The sequence below is a fragment of the Astatotilapia calliptera genome, chromosome 10 (genome assembly GCF_900246225.1).
Source record: "Astatotilapia calliptera chromosome 10, fAstCal1.2, whole genome shotgun sequence".
Taxonomy (NCBI): Eukaryota; Metazoa; Chordata; class Actinopteri; order Cichliformes; family Cichlidae; genus Astatotilapia; species Astatotilapia calliptera.
The window spans coordinates 24883208-24904179 of record NC_039311.1 but is presented as its reverse complement, the minus strand read 5'-3'; the positions used below and the strand labels follow the sequence as shown (position 1 = coordinate 24904179).

Here is a 20972-nt window from a genome sequence, read left to right as displayed (position 1 = left end):
AGGGGTCTGCCAAGTTCAAAATGTTTAGTTTCAGATCTGTTGTTAACTTACAAGAACACTTTATGTGAAGGTTTTGCGCCTTTCTTCTGGGAGGTGTAAATTACAATGAACATGTAAGGACGAGAGAGTCAATGGGTGCGCGAAAAGTGAGAAAGTCGAAACTGCATATTGTGTATGATCTCAGCCTGTTCATCAATATGACAACAATAACCCATCCTTTAAAATAAGTCCTCCATCTGAAACCGAAGGCACTCTAACCACAATCCTTGGTTAGGAGAGTCTTGTACGTTTCTACTTCCGCTCTGGGTAGTTAAAATGAGATATCGCGTAGCTGCCGGACTTCCGTGTTGTCTGCGTGATGACGTAGTCGTCCGGACCCTCACGGTCTGGTCAGCATATCGGGCACAAACGCATCGGAGGCGGAGGTCTGTTTCCAGCTCCTGGACAGTGAAATCACAAACAGGTGAGTACCTGATCGGCACAGCGGGCACACGGCGTGTTCAAAAAGTAACAAAACAAGTAATATTTTTATTTAGCTGCCTTATTTTCCTGCGACGGCCGTTAAAACACAGCTGGACTGGCTGCTCGATGACCTCCAGACTCCAGAAAAATTGAAAGGGAAACCTGATTGAAAGCTTTAAGGACTTGAAGGAGGGCTGAAACTTGTTTTGTGTGTATTTGCGACGGTCTGATCTTAGCTAAATCGACCACCCGTGAGAGATTTGGGTGATACAAAAATACAGGGTAGCGAAACATTTTCATAAGGCGGGTCATTCTTCACTGTTTGAACTGCTCGGGAGCTTTAAATCTGCCCTGAAGCTGTAGCTGGAACGTAATAACGGTTCCAGCTACAGCTGCCCTCAGGGAGAAGGTACAGGTCTATACAGGCCAGAACATCCAGACTGGCCAACAGCCTGTATCCACAGGCTGTGAGGCTCCTGAACTCTCTGCCCCCCTCTCACGGACAATAACCATATCCAACTTCTTAATAGCAATGAACTGGTCTGCATTGGTGCATCATATCTTTATTCTCTTCCCCCTCCTGCCCCCCCCCCCCCTTTCTTAAATAGATAACTATCATATCTGATATCATATCTCACAGTACAATAATATTGAATGGGTTGCATTGTTGTATTTTGTCATGTTTCTCAGGTCTTTGTCTGAATTTCTACGAACATTATTGCTAAGGATTGTCTTATTGCATTGGAGTCACACTGGGTTAAATATGTACACTTGGGTTTTAAGGGGTATTTATTATTTTCTTCTTTTTTGGGGGTTGTATGGAAGCCCCAAACGCAATTTCATTGTTCTTGACAATGACAATAAATAAATAAATACTAATACTAACAAACCGTCTTTTGGAAGCTGGAACAAAGAAGCAGCTGGGGGGTGTCGGGAGTTGCAAGAGCGTTCATGGCCCTCTTATGGTTGTAATGGACAGGGCAGCGCCCAGGATCACGGCAGTGGGGGGCCCACAGCAAATCAAAATGCTTGATCAGGAGAAAAACAGATGTGGAAACCGCTGCAGCCCTGTGTCCTGCAGAAGAGTTTAAACATTGTTTTGTCTTGAATAAGAAGTGGATGATCTGATATCGTCGCGTTGGTGTTGATCCTGGAACAACATAGTAAATGTTGTTCCAAGATCAATATTGCAAGTGACTAATCTCATTGTTGTGACGTTATTCTTTGGCGTGCCAAGCCATTCGTGCATTTATGAAATTCCAGTGTTGCAAGGACAATATCAATTCTGCTTAGCGTTTATTAAAGGGTTAGGGTCAGGGTCCGTTGATCAGCGGACAGAGGCGGTTTCTCGCAGCTTAAGTACAGTTTTTTGTTTTATGGCGGTTTTTCCTGAAGTCGCAAAAGTATGACGTCACAACATTCTGATTGGTCACTTGCAATGTTGATCCTGGAACAACATTTACTATGTTGATCTGGGAACAACACCAATACCACGATATCAGATCGTGCAATAAGAAGTCCAGTAAAAGTCACACCCTGCTAATCAGTCTTAGCATCAAAATATACTTAAAGAGTTAAAGTACTCATTCTTATTAGTAGGTCAATATGATTTATTAATTTGTGTGTACACACACACACTTTCAACTTGGGACTTGGGACACTTACATGTGTGATGTGCTATAAATAGAAAACAGCCTCAATATAAAAGAAAAGTGGGAGCTTGGATTAATGATAGGGTGGGGCTAGGTTTCACAGCGGGTTCACCTGAAACCTTGGCTGACTGTGACCTACACCCATTTTCACACCTGGACTCCTGTGATTCAGTAGAGGATCAACAGGGGGCCCATGTCTGTCTTGGGGGGACACTCGCATAGGGCTTTAATCTGGGACTCTCCACCATTTGACCCTAGAACTGAAGAAGCTTCTTGGATGAGAGGTGAAACGTCTTCAAGCAACTTAGAGAAGTCCAGACGCTTTTCTTTCCAGCTCCTTAGACCCCGAGCTTGGATTAAGTGTGTCCACTGAGGACAGCGCCCGGGTGGACATGTGTATGAATTGTCACAAAGGTATTAGTAGTAATCTATGGGAAAAATTTTGATTGGAAGAATAAATTAGAGTTTTTAGAGACTCTCAGGTCTCAGCATCAGATAAAGATTGGAGGAGCTGCAGGTTCATTGGGGATCATGTATTCTGGGCCTGTCCAATAATCCGGGGATATTGGCAGTTGTTACTATGTTCCTATGGTGTTTGTACTTCCTCAGAGCGCTATAGGATAACTGTGAACTGGAGGAAAACATCACCACCAACAATAATCCAGTGGACGCTTAGACTAATATAGATAATTGAGTACATGACATCATAGGTAACAGTAATTCTGATGTATTTGAATGCTTGCTCAGAGGACTCGAACACTGCATTTTTCATTAGTTTTAATTTTTATTATTAAAATCTTTGCTTTTACATCTTCTTAGTTTCAGCTAGGTTCTGTGTGAGTTCACGTGTTTCACTTTAGTTTTAATTTAGTTTGTAGTAGTTTCTGTATTTGCATCATCTGCTAAACGAAAAAAAACCCAAAGAATTATTTCCTATGCAGAAATAATTCAGGAAACACAGCGATCCCATTATCATTTATTACTGCTGTTCATGCAACATTTATAGAATAATTATGAAGTTAAATTGAACAAAGTGAGAACTGAAACAAATAAAATTGCTGTAATATGTGCAATATTCTCATTCTCATGTTTTCAGACTGATGTAATTCAATCAGATGTAATAATACTGGTTAAATTATTAAATTCCACTTCCACTTAGTGCTATTTGGCCTGCTGTGCCATTTGACTTAACTGACAGTAATGAAGAAAAGCTAACCTATGAAGACGAGTTTTTAGCAAGTTTAACATTCCTGATAGAACCTGATAGGCTGAGAAAGGCTGTTCCAAAGTTTATGTGCTACAACCTTAAAAGTGTGATTGCCTTGCGTGAGCACCGCCTAGTTTAGTAGATAATGTCAAAAAAGCAACAGAACAAAAGGCAGTTGGTTTAAAAAAAAAAAAAGAATGAATAGATATTCCACTACAATAGATTCCTACATAGCAAACAAAACAGCCTGCTTTGATGAGTGTTTTTCCACTTTGCTGCATATTGTCATTTGCAGCCATCTTTTGCCTGCAGTGTCGTGTTCCCTGCATTTTGGGAGCTCATGATTCTTACTGATTCTGAGAACCTGTCATTAGAGCCTTGCATTTTAGGTTCACCTTTGGAGTGGGTCGTCTGTATATCTATGCTTTAGGTCAGTGTTTCCCAACCCTTTGGAGCCACAGAACATATTTCACATTAGAAAATACACACGGCACACCACCAAACAATAATATCACAAAAAGCATATTGATCATTTTCCCCCTGCGCATCAGGTATAGCGGAATTGACTCGGTTTGTCTCCAGTATACCTTTTTGTTTTTCTTTTGACCGCTACTCATGCAAAGGCCTTCATCTGGGTCGGAATTTCTCCAGGACCCAGGTCAGATTGACTACTTTTTCTTTTCAAATATTTATCTATTGCTATTACACGCTGTGCTGTCTCACTCACAGCATGACTATTATGTAATTTCTTCTTCATCTTCTTCAGTTGTGCTTCCCTCTAGTCGAAGACAGTGTAATTGTTCTGCCCATTACTCACGCCGGTCGCTTAGAGCACTAATCAGGTGGAAACAGCACACCTGATCATTTCTCATGGCACACCTATGTGCTGCAGCACAGTGGTTGGGAAACACTGCTCCAGGTAGTACTTAATTTACTGCTTGTAGAGTTGTTGCTTTAATTTAGTTACTTGTATCTAGAAGTTTAAATGTGTTTTTTTTTTTATTTTCTGATCTGCTCTTTGGGCTGTTTATGGTTTGAGCTACGCTGTATTCTTACATCTGTTTAGACTCGTTAGCTTTAGTTACCTGTAACTGAGGGTCGTATTCAGCTAGTTCCCATTTTGTGTTTTCATTCACTTCCTCCTTCTCTCGTCTGTTTGTCTTTTGACTTTAGGCGTTCCCCTGCCTTCCTCTTTCTTCGTTCAAGTCAAGTTAATCTTATTTCAGTTTTATTCTCAGTTTTCCTTTGTTGTGTCGTCTGTGTAGCTTTTTGTATTTCTAGTGATTTCTGGCTTTCCTCCTTGTGTATTCTCACATTTTGTTCTTTATAATTCTCTATTCTTTCGCTGCATTAGATGCTGACTAAGCTTGTTTTTCACCTGCTGCTCTTGGAGCTGTAAAACTATGAATAGGACATGCAAATCTTCATACTGGGGAGCAGGTAACTCTTAGATCATAGTTAGAGGTAATAAACAAGTGAAACTGGCTTTGTGTTCTACAGCGTCACAGACCAAAGTTTCTTTTGAACAATGCCATGAATTAAAGGCAGGTTAGGGTTTATCTGCTGTCAGGATCGCAGGTCCTAAAAGTGAAACTCAATTTTAGACTGATTCCCATCAAGGTGACATGCAGAATATTTACTTTAATTATTCTGATACATTCTGAACTTCTTAAGAAGTTCAGAATGTTTTACTATACAAACTCAGGCACCAACGCCAACCCCATTATGGTTGCCTGCTGCTTAGTGCGAATATACATTGACTATTTAAACAACAAGCAGAAATGTGTACATGCTGACATTTGACACATTGATAGTCACTCAGATCCATCATGGAAGTTGTTACAGTGGTAAATGTGGTATGTGTCCCTTTAGTCACACCTCTTGAGTAGCTAATCCCCACTTAAAGTCTCGGTTATAGAAAATCTTTTCAAAGCACGGTCTGAAACCACACTGCATGTGAAAAAATAATTAGCATTCATCCAAGTCAAGGCTTTTATTCTCTGTATCATGAATAATAATACTGTTAGATAGACGAGTTTGAGACACAGATTGCAGGTCATGCTGGCTGTTAGAAGAGCTGCAGGTTTAAGGCACTCTGCCATAGGGTTCAGGTCCATCTTTTATATATAGTCTATGGTTAATTGCATAAGCAAATACTAATCAAACAGAAAATTAAAAATAATGCTTAGAAGTTATTATATATGGGTAAAAATAGAAACTGTAAATTATCAAAAATTCACCAGAGGGTGCTAAAATAACTTTTCATCCTTTGATTTCTCTCAACTTTCCTGTGATGGACTAAGATACAGGAAAAGGTGGAAGAAATCATGGATGCTAGGAAGTAAGGAGAGGAGAAAGACAAAGTGAAACTGAGTTACGAAGAGTGTGTATTAAGACTGTTTTTATTTTAGTCTGTGTCTGAGTGTTACGAAAGAACTCGATAATTAGAGCGTTCCATTTTTATTGCAGAGTTTTATTAGTGTAGCGCTGCTGGACTGGCATGTTATTCCTGCCTTAACTGTGTGTGTAAACTGTTTAATAATCTGAGCTGCATAAGCAGGCAGCAGCGGGGAGATGGGTCTGACCAGCAGCGCATACAAACACACTAATAAATCAGATGATGAATTTTTCATCCCGTGTCGTCCAGCATTATGAGTCAGCGGACGGAGCGACGGGGGATACACGTGGACCAATCAGACCTGCTGTGCAAAAAAGGATGCGGTTACTATGGCAACGCAGCCTGGCAGGGCCTGTGCTCAAAGTGCTGGAGGGAGGAGTACCAGCGGGTACGGCAGAAACAGATCCAGGATGACTGGGCACTGGCAGAAAAGTAAGACCTTTAGCAGTCCTCAAACGTCTCCAGAGGAAAGCAAAGTGTGAGAGAGGCTAAAAGCAGAAACACAGAACATTGTGCTAAATAGCTCCATTAATGAATGAACCACTTTATAAATCACCAGGTGCATTCATTTGAAAAGAAACAGACGTGCTCATTGCAAGCTTATTGTTTCCCCTCTAATCAACTTTGCTTGGTTCCAGGCTGCAACGAGAGGAGGAGGCAGCGTATGCCAGCAGTCACGGTGTGCAGACTCAGTCCACAACGCCCCCGCAGCCTGGACATGCCTCGCTGGGTCCCTTCTCCAAGTTTGAGGAGAAGAAAACCAATGAAAAGACTCGGAAAGTGACCACCGTCAAGAAGTTCTTCAGCCCTTCGTCACGAACTGCTTCTAAAAAAGGTATCACATTCATTAACATCAATGTGTGTGCACTTGGGGTGCTTTGTGAGTGTTTTGTTGATCAACTCGCAGCTGCATGCTTTAGCCTGAAATAGTCAGGGGTTGGGATTAGGTGTATATTGGTGTTAGTGTCTTACCACGTCCATGCCAATAATAAGCAACTGCAGGAGGTTGTAAAAAGAAATTACGGTGGAAGGTTGTGGTGATAACAGCTCTTCAAATGAGGATGGTTACTGATGATAAGTCATCAGTGGTGGTTTAATATACAGCTGGAGGTCCCAAGAAAAATGAAGACTTCGGGAAGCACATGCTGACTTTAGAAAGTGGTTTCTGTCCTAAGAACAACATCTATATTCTTCCCCTGTCATCAGAGCACCCAGCTGCTTGCCACATTAAAAAATGTCTTAGTTTGCATAAAGCTTAGTTTGCTTTGGCTGCCAAAGCTGAGGAGAATTGCTGTTTTTCTCAGTCCATTCAGTTAAAAGAACCTGAAAGTAATATTTAAATGTTTATAGCTTTCCTTTGTTTTTAAATCTTAAGGTGGAAACAGATGTTGTTGTTCTAGGGGTATCATGCAGTTGTTGGTCAGAGGATAACAACAACTGAAGTTCAAACCAGGCATCAGAAGGATGAAGAAAGGTGATTTAAAAGATTTTAAACGTGGGATGGTTGTTGGTACTAGATGAGCCAGTATTTCAGACCCTGCTGATCTGCTGGAAGCATCTCTAGGGTTTAACAAATATAGTTTGAAAAGGAGAAAATCCTGCAGGAAGTCAGAGGAGAATGGCCAGAGTGCTTTGAGCTGATAAGAAGGCAACAGTCACTCAAATAGTTATTGTAGAAGAGAATCTCTGAGCTCACAGCATGTGGAGCCTTGAAGCAGATAGGCTGCAGCAGCAGCAGAAGACCACCTTGACTGCCATTTCTCTCAGCTAAGAGCAGGAAGCTGAGGCTACAAATCACATAGGTTAACCAAAATTTTAAAAATAGTAGATTGGAAAAATGTTATCTGGTCTGTGAGTCTTGATTTCTGCTGTGGCGTGTGGTAAGGTCAGAATTTAGTGTAAACAACATGAAAGCATGAACCACCCAGCCCTGTATCAGTGGTTCAGGATGTGTCCGGTGTCCGGGATATGTTCTTGGCACACATTTGGGCTCCTTAGTACCAACTGTGCATCATCTAAAGCCCACAGCCTAGCTGAGTATTGTTGCCAATTACTTCCATCCATTCACAGTCTAATCTCTTTAAGTTAAGTTGTACTTAATACAGTGTTCAGTGAATGGACATTACAAGTGTCCTGAGTTCCTCTGATGGTGTAAGGGGGGGCACTCCTTCATCCACACTTGATGTTGCACAGCATTTATAATAACTTGTGACAAATGACAAAAACATTTTTTGGTGTTTTGCTGTGAAATTTAAAAATTTTGCTCTGAAGAGGTAATTCTTGCAATTATTTAGTGGCATGACAGCTGCGTAGGGAGTTATGTGTCCTATGATGAGAGTAAGTAATACATGTTTATCTGAAGTACCTACACATATACACCTATTGGGGGGAGAATTATTGTTTTATTTTAAACTTGATTTTTTTTTTCCCCTAACTAGAAACCCAAGAAGGTAAAACCAGTCCGTCCATCAGCCGCCACGCAAGCTTCGATACGGACCAAGTGTCCAAAGACTTTGTGGACTTCCTGAAAAACCTCCAGAAGCCCGGCCGGGAGATCCACAAGCAGTGCCGAGTCTTCCTCGTGAACATGTCAAGCAAGAAGGTGCGACGTACTCTGACGCTCATTGACTCAATGACACCAGTCGTTTACTTTTGAATGTTTCCATGACTTTCCACGCGAAGAACCTTCTAAGGTCTTTTGTCAACAGGACCTGGGTGCCGATGAGCTGTCAGAGTGCGTTCAAGATTTCTACCAGAATTTGGCCGACCGCCTGATGACTCACTTTAAAGGTAGGATTGCAGAAGTTGCAACTTTACCTCAAGTATTTAAAACAATCATTAAGACATTCTCAACGCAAACAGTCTGAGAAGCCACTAGATGGCAGCACAAGCAGTATTTTATATGCTCTAATGTGCCTTTGTTCACCAGGCTCCTCTGAGTCTGTGGAGCAGGTGATGGACCAAGTGGAAAAGTACATCATGACTCGTCTGTACAAGAGCGTTTTCTGTCCAGAAACCACTGATGACGAGAGGAAGGACTTGGCCACACAGAACAGGATAAGGTGGTTCTTCCTGGACTGAACAACTCAGCACAGCCTGGTGTTTTTAGAATATAATATTTTATGTCACATTGTCATTTTTGTGGATTTTCCTGGCTTTGGCATTAGATTTTGTGCAAACATGGGGTTTTTATGTGTAAGCTGTGTGTGCCTGGTGAATAGAAAGCCTCAGTGCACAGCGCTCGCCTTTAATCTTCATCCGCCTGTGAAAACTTCAGTCTGAATGCTTTCTGAGTCTGTGCAGTTGATTACACAATAGCCATTTTTAGCTGTGTTTTTCTTACATTTGGAAGCACAGTGGCAGCTGCTGACTGCACGTGTCTGATGTGTTTGTCACCCTGGAGCGAAGTGACTGTAACAAATGTGTATGGTTACATCATATGTAGACACACAAAATACAAAAAATAAGAGTGTCAGGCTTACGTGAATGAACACAATGTTTGTATGCCTTTTTTTTGTCTCTGATTCTGATTCTCTGTGTTGCAGGGCTTTGCACTGGGTGACCATCCAGATGCTCTGTGTGTCCATGGATGAAGAAATCCCGGAAGTCTCTGAGAATGTGGTGAAAGCGATAACAGGTCAGCGAGCGCTCAGACGCGCTGTTTGATTGCGCTTGATCCTAGCGGTGCTGTCGTTTTGCAGTTTTGTCGTGAACTTCACAGAGACCAAAATCTGAGTTAAAAAAGAGTGAATGTTTTACTCCATCAGATAAATGATTGGTCATGAGTATCACTGCTGGCCTCACTTGTTTCTGCCACACACAATGTGTCCTCATTAAAACAGTTTCGGGGAGTTAAAAATCCAAGTAAAATTGTACAGAAAATGGTTACAAACCACAGAGTCACTGGGTGCTGGAAGTCAAGTGGACATCTGTCACCCGCCTGGTACATGCTGTTGGAAACCTAGAAATGACTCCCAATCCTTTAAAGACAGTGGCCTACCCCAGAAAGATAATAGACCCCGCCATTCTGCAGAAAAATATTGAGGAACAGCTCGAGAAACACAATGAAGAGCTTCCAAGCTCCCTGAATTGCAATCCATCCATCTCCAGAAGCGAAATGTATAAATCCACCTGAATATGGGCCATCTCTCCTGTAGGGATCCGTTGCAGTCAAAGGCAAAGGCCTTGACGGTCTGAAACCCTGCTACTGAAAGTGATTGAAAATGTGAATTAGAACCCCAAACTAAAAACTGCAGTTCTTCAGATGGCCACTTGAGGCTGGCTCCAAAAGTGGCTCTGTCCTCATAGACTCCCATGTTAAAATCTTAAAAGTTAACAGCATTAAAAACCATATTTACAGCCACCTACAAAACATGGCTTTGACCTCTGTGAATTATGCCTTTTTATAACATGTCTATAACTTCACACACAGATGTGCCAGCAGTCCATGAGGGTTCACCTTCACTGCTTAGACTCACTTAAATTTAGTTTGACTCATTTACTCCATTTATGAGTCTTTTATTAAAATTGTAGGTGATCCAGCATGGGAAAAGGTGCAGACTGAGAAATCCTGACTGTGCACATCTTTACATCAATGTCTGCAAATATTTATCAAAATTAGGGGCAGGGATAGCTGAGTAGGTAGAGTGGTTTGAAGGTCGGGGGTTAAAATCCACTGAATGGCTATCCTGAGGTACCCCTGAGCAAGGTACCGTCCCTACACACTGCTCCCTCGGTGCTGGATTGGCTGCCCACTGCTTCGCTAGAGTGAATGGGTTAAATGCAGAGAGTAATTTCTATACAGGGATAAATAAAGTATACATTATATTACAAAATTATGTCAGAAAATATAGTTTATTGAACATTTTAACCATTTCTGTTGTTTAAACTCCAAATAAACAACATTTTGTCCCGCTCAGTGCATCCACACACATCTAGAAGGGCGATAGGGTCAGTGAAACTTGCCCCCTTTAATGACGCTGGCAACCTTTCCATCTTGGGCCTGAGGCAATAATGCTGTGTGCATTGCAGTTGATTGGCTGTTCTTGTAAACCTAGTGAGTTTTTATCTGAAGTTTAATCATTTACTAAAGTTCAATAATCCAAAGAACAGAGACAGTTTCACACAGTTAAGTTAAGCCTATCAGCCACTGCCTATCTACAGGGTCCTATCCCAACGGATATGAGCCACAGGACACCTCCTGATGGTTTTTGTAGCCCAGAGAGGACATAGGCTGTTTCAGGCAGGTGTTCTTAATATTGTGGAAAAAGAGTGTATATCTGCTCTTTGTTCTATGTTCTCCTTTGAGAAATAAGCAGCCTTTTGTCTGCCTTTGAAGAGGTTTTTCTTGTCTTTGTAGTCTTTAAAACTGAGCTGTATGGCTTTCAAACAGTCGCTCCATCCATCCTTCATGTGTAGAAATGAGCTTAACTTGCTAATGGATTTGATCTGGCAGCGCCGTGCGACGTCTGGTGCTGCAGATGGTGAAGACAGACGCTCTGCTGTGAATATATAATGTTCTTTAAGTGCCAGGATGGAAATAAGTCATTTATAAATCATCCTTATATATATTTTACCTCCAGAGCAGAACAAACAAGTTTTACTTAATAAACGTGTGACCTGATTAGCTCTTTGTTTCAGCCTTCATGAGCGAATCTTGGTCTGTTCCAGATATCATTGAGATGGATTCGAAGAGGGTTCCTCGGGACAAACTGGCCTGCATCACACACTGCAGTAAACACATCTTCAGCGCTATTAGGATCACCAAGAACGAGCCGGCGTCCGCCGACGACTTTCTCCCCGCGCTCATTTACATCGTGTTGAAGGCTAATCCTCCACGACTTCAGTCCAACATCCAGTACATCACCCGATTCTGCAACCCCAGCAGGCTGATGACCGGAGAGGATGGATACTACTTCACCAACCTGGTCTGTTTTTCTTTCTTCTTGTCCTACTTCAAAGCCTGTTCAAGCTGATGACCTGGGGTCCAATGAGGGTAGTTTAACATGTCTGTAATAGTGTTTCTCCTGCCTCACCAACAGATTTTGAGGGGTGATTGTTCATGAGAGCACAATGACATCATGCACGAGAAAGGCAATGAGTCTGAGCTGCTTTACTTGAAAGAATTCAGTGCATTGAGTAAATAAACCCAAACTAACAAAAAATGCACAGAGAAAAAAAAGTGTAGTTGTAGTGTCGGTAATTTCCTTCCAGGATTCATTAGAAGGAATCGATTTGTGTTGTTTTACCTAAGAAGTGTGTTTGCTTCAGGTGGCAGAAAAGCCGATTTAATGTGTTTTTGTATACTTAAGCTAAATTGGCAAACATTATGCATGAACATTTTTTGGTCAAAGCTTCTAAACTGTGACAAATTTCTGCTTCTTCCTGTTGGATTTTATTGTGAACGGATTAATTATTTATTTGTAGTTTTTACTTGAGTCTCTGAAAGTTAAATTTGGAGGATTCTGAGAGATTTTACAGTAAAAATTGATAAATCCAGATAATGAAAAGTGAAATAAGTTTTGTGTTATAACTGTAAAATCAGAGTAAAGATTTCAGTGGTTATTTAGCAGCCAACACATGTTAACAAACATCAATACACCAAACCTAGCAAAACTGCTAATTTACATAACACTGTTCAAGATGTGCCTTAAATGCTGGGAATGTGGAGCGCCTCTTTATTGTCTTTGCTGAGCTATTCGTGCACTTAGTTCCCTTTACTGACGGCACAGTTTGTCCAAATGTAATTAAACCCCTTAATGAATAATATCCAAATATATGTGGGAGTATGGAGTATTTAATGAGTGTTATGTCATAGACAAATACATTTTTCAGATTTGAAGGGCTTAAATGTCTCTATCTGCTTTTTTTTTTTTCTTTTAAAGAAACAAGCATTATATAAGGTTATTTCTTATCTGCCAGTTTTAGAGGCACTGATAGGTGCAATCGCATGGCCTTCAGACAGAGCCACACAAGCTCTTCCTCACTAAGCTAAGCAGAACAACAAACACACTCAAAGGCCACTTTATTAGTTATACTTTGCTAGGATCCCATTCTTGCATCTTCACGGCATAGTAGGAACAATCCAAGTGTTACAGCAGAAACCGAGATTCATCAGACCAGGCAACATTTTTCCAATCTTCTGTTGTCCAATTTTGGTGATCCTGTGTGAATTGTAGCCTCAGTTTTCTATTCTTAGCTGATAGGAGCGACACCCGGTGTAGTCTTCTGCTGCAGTAGCCCATCTGCTTCAAGGTGTGATGTGCTGTAAATTTAAAGATGCTCTTCTGCACATCTTGGTCGTAATGAGTAGTTATTTATGTTATTGTTGCCTTCCTAACAGCTCAAAGGAGTTTGGTCATTCTCCTCTGACCTCTGGCTTCCTCATTTTCTCCCAGAGAACTGACCGCTTCCTTTGGCTGTGTGGGAAAATCCCAGCAGATAATCTGTTACTGAAATATTCGGGCAAACGACCATGCCACGTTCAGTTTCTCTTATGTCATGTTTTGTCCTTATTATGATGCTTGGCAGGTCGACTACATGCCTAAATGCACTGAGTTGATACCATGTGATTGGCCGATTAGATATTTGCATTAACGAGTGGTTGAACAGGTGTATCTGATATTGTAGCCGGTGAGTATATTTCCGAGTTGGTTTAATTTTCATGTGTGCTTATACCTGCATCCTAACAGGCTTTAAATGAGGCCTGCAGAGACGTTTATGTGACTCTTTAGAGAAGCATAACTGTCACGTCATGGCACTCTTGTTCCCCAAAATGTTGGACTAACCCTTGTAACATAAGGCCATCTGGCTCTCTGTGACTCAGTTTGACGTGCTGTCAGAAAATCATCCATGATTTCAGTTGGTTTTCTTTTTTTTTTTTAATTAATTAATAAATTTTTATTTTTTAGTGCTGTGCAGCTGCCTTCATCGAGAAGTTGGACGCTCAGTCTCTCAATCTCTCCCCGGAGGAGTTTGAGCGTTACATGTCGGGCCAAGCCTCGCCAAGATGCAGCAGCGCAGAGGGCGAGTGGCCCCACACCGGTCCAGGAGCTGGCGTGGCTGCCACCAACCCTGTCCTGGCCCAGCTCAACCACAATCTGGAGCAGCTGTCGACCATCAGCAGCCGGCAGGAGAAGGTGATGGAGGCCGCTCAGAGCCTCCAGGCTGACCTGCTCTCCTGGACCGAGAGCGTCCAGCGGGAGGTGAACGACATCCTGGAAAAATATCCGCTGACCTGCACAGTTTCTGCCATTGATGCCAACAACATAGACAACGACAACCTGCCGCCGCCGCTGACCCCCCAGGTGTTCGCAGGGTAGTAAAGTCAGTAAAGGGAGAAGAAGCATTTCGCATGCCATGAAGGTACTTTACTTTGAAAATGGGAGTTTCCCAGTAGCCTCTGCACCTTAAATTTAAAGTGAAGTCATTTCAGTCAGAAAAAGGAAGAGAGAGGGGTGAGCTACAGGGAGAAGCTGCTTTTATTTGATTATTATTATTATAACTGTAACTATAAAAACACACTCCACGTACAACTGTTAACAAGGGATGCATGAGCTATGGAACATTTCTTTTTGTATAAGTTAGTTGTATTTTGGGGCATTTTACATGGAAGTTTATGCTGACAGTCTCCATTTATGAGACTGCCTCATGTGGCCATTTATGGAACTGCAGGAACTGTATTTGGCAGCTCAGTTTTGGCTTTTAGCTGTCGAGGTTTCTGCAGTTATGTTGCACAGTTCACTTTTATTCAACACCAAATGGACAAAACAAAGCATAGAATAAACAAATAAATTTGAAACAAAATTTAGTAGGTTCATCAAAAAAGGTGTGGTCAAGGGTTATTTTAGAAGAAAATAGGAAATTTATTAGGGAAAAAAAACTTTGTAAAGTGGTGAGAAAAAACAGGCTGGTTTGCATTAAAAACTTATGAGGAAAAGAAATGGCTAATTTCTCATAAATAAATGGTCAAATTACAAGGAAAAAATTGTCAATAAAAAACAATTTTTTAAAAGAGTTTTAAGAAAGAAATTCATGAGAAAAACTGGACAAGTTTGCAAGGAAAAAATAGCAAATTTGCTGTAAAAATGTTTATGAAAAATAACAGGTAATTATGTAACCAAAAACAAACAAATTTATGAGAAAGAAATGGCAAAAATATAGCACATATTAAACTCACCAGCTGCTGTTACAGGCAGATGATGCTGACAGGCTGGAGAAGAGAATACTCGTGTTAGTACTAAATGATGATATGATATGAAATAAACGTACCTAAATTTACGTAACAATTAAAATAGATTTTAAGTGCGCAAATACAACAACCAGCTTCAGACGACTATCACTTATTGTCAGCTGTGATTTTGATTTTGCTCTTATTAATGACAAAATAAGCTCCTAAATGATAAGCTTGTTTGCCCACATTTCTTTACATGTTCACTCTTTATTTCACTAAAAAGCGATCCCGCAAGAGAAATAAATTAAAAAGCAGACTACTGCAGTTAAACGTGTGTGTGTGTGTGTGTGTGTGTGTGTGTGTGTGTGTGTGTGTGTGTGTGTGTGTGTGTGTGTGTGTGTGTGCAATTACGGTTTCCCTGTAACACCTTCAGCTGCCATTGTTATCTGCCACAGTCTTGAATTTTTTTTGCCGTGGAAGTTTAAACATCTGCAGGCCTGCAGATCGATGTTTTAGTCTGAGGACAGTTTCACGTTTGTCATTTTGTGGAGAAAAGAAATTCAGGTCTTACACATTTCTAACACAGAACCGCTTACAATTATCCTGCAAGCATGAATTTACCCTGAATACACACTTCAGGTTTTGTGTAATTTATGTTTCAGTATTGTACTGTGTGTGGTTTTTTTTTATTTGTTTTTAAAGATTTACAGTGTTTGTCTGGCTTTCTGCACCACATACCGGCCCCAGTAACAAACCATTGTAAAAATACGCATGTTACATGATAAAAATACTATTACTAATGTATTTTAGATTTTTTTTTTTTTTTTTTTTTAAATCTCATTTTGTGTACTGTATATTGTTAAAACAGTCCAGTGTCTGCCACTTTAAATCACTCCTGGTCCTGTTTCTGTGTTTATTTATTGACTGAGGATCTTTTAAGTACTGTCAAATCCAATAACATTGCTAGTCGCTGAAATAAAAGCAAAGGGATCGTATAAAAGCCTATAAAATGTGTGATTACTGTAAATTTACTCAGCTGCAAAAAGCATCTCCATTTGCCACGTGTGGCTTGTTTAATCCTCAGTAACAACCGCTTGATCTTGAAAAGGTTTTTGCTGTACATTTCTTTTTCTCTGTGCCACAGAGCTCTAATATCGGAGCGACATGTTCAGGCAGTAGCAGCAGCGCCAAATGTGTATTAATCCACAGCTGAAATTAGTCCCATGCGATTTCACTATTCACTCTAAGCTACAGTTCCCAGCTATTTCATATAAATTTTATATGTTTGTGATTTTAAAAAATTGATTTATGCCTTAAGATGTAACTGAAATATTTTGAGTGTGTATGAAAAATAATGAAATCTGTTGAATTGAAAAACAATGTGTGATGAGCCAGACTTGTGAAGTAAATCTGCTACTTTAACTAATACTTAACTAAAGTTTTAAGTAAATTAAAGTGAAAACTTCAGATGAATCACATGAAAAAATTAGCACAGTTAATAAATATTGGAGTGATGGATGATGTTATTTTGTTTTTTTTATTTTTTGTTTTTTTTTCTGAGTGGAATAAAGAAAACAAAAACAAATGTTTTGGTCTTGTTCCTTATTCCAGGGTTGTCAAACATATGGCCCAGGGACCATGACAGGCTCACCAAAGGGTCCAGCACGGCCCACTGGGTGACTTTGAAAAAAATAAAAATTTAATCGGTGAGGAAATTTTGACTTTTAATGTTATTTGTTGTAAATAATAGGACATAAAAACAGCTGAAATTGTTAATGAATTCTGAGCCAGAGGTTTAAATCATTGTTAGTTTTACAGCCGCCCTGCGACAGACTGGCGACCTGTCCAGGGTGTACCCTGCCTCTCGCCCTATGACAGCTGGGATGGGCTCCAGCGCCCCCCGGGACCCTGAAAAGGATAAGCGGAAGCGAATAGATGATTGGATGGATAGTTTTACAGCCACCATACTGACAAAGACCTCACCGATGGCGTGTACACAAAAATGTTAAAAGCATTAACCCTGTCAAGACTGAACCATTAAATGATTACAAAAAGTAATCATTTAATGGTTAAATCTGGAGTGTTTATTGAACAATTTGGCAATTTAAAAACAAAAGAAACATCAATTTAAAATTGTATCATTTTGGCCAAATCCAGCTATTTTTGTGCAGTTTCAGATTTATCAGCAATTTCCTTTACAGAGGTCTCATGTATCAGAGATCAGGGTTTAAGTTTTTGTTCCTAGTATTAGCAATGCATAAAATAACAGTGCTGGTTATTTAGTTTTTCCAGTGGAGCTGAACACAGTTCTGCTCAATAGTAATTTTATCTCTTCATATTTCTTCATGGGTGCAGCCCTCCACAACAGTCTCTGTTTCTGTGGCCTCTGCTAGATGAACCGTTAAACGCCAGAAAATTCACACAGTAAAAAAACAAATAAAATTCTCTTTTAATTATGGGTCATACTGCAGGTAACGAGCTGCCAGTGTCAGTATGTGTGGTTAAAAAACAGGCTGTCCATCATCAGGTAAAAGGAATAACTTTACACACTAAAAAGGTTATTAGGAAAACAACAACAATGATTTTAACACACCAGACTTTATCTAGTCTGTGAACAGGAGCAAAAATACACTGTACACCTCCTTATCTGCTCCTTAATGCAAATATCTAATCAGCCAATCACACGGCAGCAACTCAGTGCTTTTTTTGTAGTCGTGGTGAGAATTAGAGCTGCAGTAAACAGAAACTAAACGGTTAATTTAACCATGAAATATGAACCTAAAATCTGAATTCAAAGTAAAATTACATTTCTCATTATTTTTACTTTAATATTGCAAAATCAAAAGCATTTACCTAAATTACCTAAATGTACATCTACAAATTATTTTACTGTCTCGGGACAGTCGAATCTTATGTTTTGTTGCCAGTTTGTGGTCAAAGTCAGCTTTTCCACATGTGCAAGTGAACAGATGTATGTCAAAAGAAGGAAAAGTTTTAGAACACCTTCTAGTGATGTTTACCTTCTCTCTCCTTTGCTGCAGAGAAAATGTTCAGTAGGGTTTAAATCTGGAGCCTGAAGTGGACACTTTATTTAAGACTGAGGCTGATAAAAGCTTTGGTTGCACCTCGGTGTGGCTGGGGGGTGGGTGTCACTGTCTTGTTGCAGGATGAAGGTCCTGCCAAAATAATCTTTACACTTCTAAACAACACCTGCTGCTCCCCCCTGCTGTCATCTGTTCCTCTGTCAGTGAGAATGAATTATCCGAGTCTGTCGAGGATGACGGTTTTTGCTGCTGTGTGCTTCGCTGAGGAGCGGGAATGATTTGAGTCAAGGGCACTTTGTGGTTTTCTTCACACTGTTGGCTTTCCCTGACTTTGGCAAAGGTTGCATTTATGCTCTCATCTGTCTCATAACTTTGCTTCAAGGCCAATTTTGGGTGCACAACACAAACTTTTTCATTATAAAATCTCCCCGTCAATGTCACACTTGTTTTGTGGTTATTCTTCAAAGCTTGGAGGATACAGTTTATTTTGAAGTCCATCACTAGTTTCTTTTCTGTTTTCTGAGCTTGATGTCAATCCTTTACTTTTTGTTTCCTCTTCTTACAGATAAGTTGTTTTTCTGTCATGTTCAGCTCTTTGGTCTTCGTGCAGCCTTCTGGCTCCAACTGATGCAAGATGAAAAGATGTGAAATAATGAAATGAAGGCTGGACGCCCACTGCTCTCACCTGCTGTGAAGAACTGATTCAAAAGGAAACACCTGGGCAGCGAGTTACACCTGCCACTGTGTTGCTTGCTAACTTTTGCACAAAAGACTCCAGCCTCTACTTTTGCCAGTTTGATCTCAGATTTAAAAGCCTGAAAGTACTAAAATCAACTAATTTTGATGTACTGTTTACACACTTTTGAAGTGCTGTGACAGGGACATTCATATTTCATCTTCTGTCAAGTTACAAACTAACAAAGATTAACCAAGAAAATAAATGAAGATAATCGTTACTTATGTTGATACCTCACTTTTGTTTGTGCTAAGCATTAGATTATCATAGTAAATTAATAAGAGCTTTATTTTTTGGAAACATATTTATGAGATAAAAAGGACACGTTACAATGATGCAGGCTTTGGTTGTGGGTTAACAAACTTGTCCACCTATGTGGGTGTGCAAAAAAAGCAGTCTGTGGACTGATGCGCTACATTGATGGACATTGGCTACTTGCGATGTCAACCAGTGGTTTGTGGAAGACTTCACCATTTTGTTTGTAACCATCTGTGTTTTGGGAGGACAGAGTCACAAATGTGACGTGGATCTGATTGGCGAGGACCCATGTTTGCTTTTTATATGGTAGTCTATAAAGTTGCTGCTTGATTTTAATTCATAAGAAACAAAAACATTTTATGAGTTACAGTGGTCCCTGTTATTGGAGTTACGTTCTAAAAATAACCCGCGATAGGTGAAATTTGTAGCCAGCTTTATTTTTTACAATTATTATAGATGTTTTAAGGCTGTAAAACCCCCCACTGCACACTTTATACACTTTTCTCAGACAGGCATGAATATTTTCATACTTTTCTCTCTTGTTTAAACACTCTCAAAGTTCAACCCTTCGTAGAAAAGTAAGTCCAGTATTATAGAATTAAACCAAAGATCAAACCCTGTTTTCAGGTCCAGAACATGCGAATAGAGCAACATTAATGAATCAATGGTACGGAAGTAGAGGAAGCAAGAAGAATGAGTTGAGTAAAGTTTGACTTATCCTTATGGTCCGAAAAATACAGTAACTTCTACCTTCCTTTAGCATATCCAGAAGTCCAACTTTTTTGTGCGATGGGTAGCATCTTCCTCTGCCTTTTGGGTGCCACCGGAAGTGCCTTTAACGGTGCAAAACGTTTCATCGACATTGTTGTGTTTGTTGAGGGGGGGACTTACAAACATACAGTACAGCACTTCAGAGTCACACTGCTAGCGATCGAAGATTTATATAAATTTGACAAGCTGAACGCATTCTGTACCGTACAGGAGACACTGCATGGAGGAGATTGGACAATGGGCTACAGGCAATCAGGACGCAGAACACGATGCGCTGTGGAAAAAAAAAAAGAAATCAAGCAAAATTGCACAATAAAAATCAGCAAGGCGCGTTATCCGGTCGTTAAGTCTGACGTCACTAGCCGTGTCTGGACCTAAACTCCGCTGCACGTCCATATATCAAACGATCACTATGGCATTACTGAGAGTTGAAAAACTGTCTAAAGTCTTTCATCTTTAATAAAATGATCAGCGTTCTGCTCTACCAGGTGTAACAATTGAGTTTAACATCCAGGCATCCATGAAAACGGAATTTATGACATTTAACGGAGTTAGAAGTTAGCAGGGAGTTAGCTCGCTAGCTTCTATCTAAATACAATATAGCATGTCCTGACTGCGGGGTTTTGGAAACAAATTAAAACGTACAGCTCTGTTATCACTTCCAGCATAAATGAAGACAGAAAACTAAACAGCAGTGACGTTTGTACAGTAGGGTTACTGAAGTTGGGCTAGCTGGAATATAATGATGTGCTACGTGACCGCTAGCGACACAGCTATGTTAGCATAATATAAACAAGCTAACTTTTTTTTTCCACTCGATAAAAGTTACCGTGAGTGTTCTCGGTGGTCAGGAACAAATGTAATCGCATGGCAGGATGCTGTAAAAGGACCAAACTTCAGCCAGGAGAACAACTGAGATAATCCATCCACAATACGAGGTTAGTCATTCATATACTGCTGCATGGGCTGGGCTGTAGTTACATCCTAAGGTTTTAAAAACTGAGCTTAAATAAATGATTAGCGGTAATAAAAGCCGAGGGAGGTCAACAGTGATCACTGACTGTTTTAGGAGCTTTTTGAGATCAAATAGAAGAAAATACATAACATTAAACATGTTAACAACACAAAAGCCATATTAAACGCAGACTACTTTAGGCCCGGAAGTAGGATTCGTGGCGTCATCACTGAACAACCGGATAGCGAGGGACCACTGTATGCAATTTTAAGTGCAAATTTCAGAATTCGTAAACTTATAGGAAAAGCAGACAAAAA

The 20972-nt window shown here is 40.3% G+C and overlaps 1 protein-coding gene across 3 annotated transcripts; it reads left to right on the top strand.

Annotated features, from left to right (window-relative positions):
* The first annotated feature begins 327 nt into the window (after positions 1-327).
* rabgef1 (RAB guanine nucleotide exchange factor (GEF) 1) lies at positions 328-15238 on the top strand. 3 transcript variants are annotated; one of them, XM_026182245.1, is made up of 9 exons: positions 328-463; positions 5969-6151; positions 6358-6554; positions 8158-8321; positions 8428-8509; positions 8649-8781; positions 9265-9356; positions 11390-11646; positions 13630-15238. In XM_026182245.1, exons 2-9 carry the CDS (start codon positions 5973-5975, stop codon positions 14038-14040), a joined length of 1515 nt encoding a protein of 504 aa, XP_026038030.1. In that variant the 5' UTR covers positions 328-463; positions 5969-5972; the 3' UTR covers positions 14041-15238. The 3 variants fall into 3 exon arrangements, with proteins under 3 accessions (XP_026038030.1, XP_026038028.1, XP_026038029.1); XM_026182243.1 differs by lacking the exon at positions 328-463 and adding an exon at positions 3812-4240; XM_026182244.1 differs by lacking the exon at positions 328-463 and adding an exon at positions 4325-4761.
* Positions 15239-20972: the final 5734 nt, after the last annotated feature.

Coding starts and splice junctions, on each gene's coding strand:
- rabgef1 (XM_026182243.1), top strand. CDS start 4,203: ATGTGCTGCAGCACAGTGGTTGGGAAACACTGCTCCAG. Junction 4,241..5,968: donor GTTGGGAAACACTGCTCCAG/GTAGTACTTAAT, acceptor CGTGTCGTCCAG/CATTATGAGTCAGCGGACGG. Junction 8,322..8,427: donor TGAACATGTCAAGCAAGAAG/GTGCGACGTACT, acceptor TTTTGTCAACAG/GACCTGGGTGCCGATGAGCT.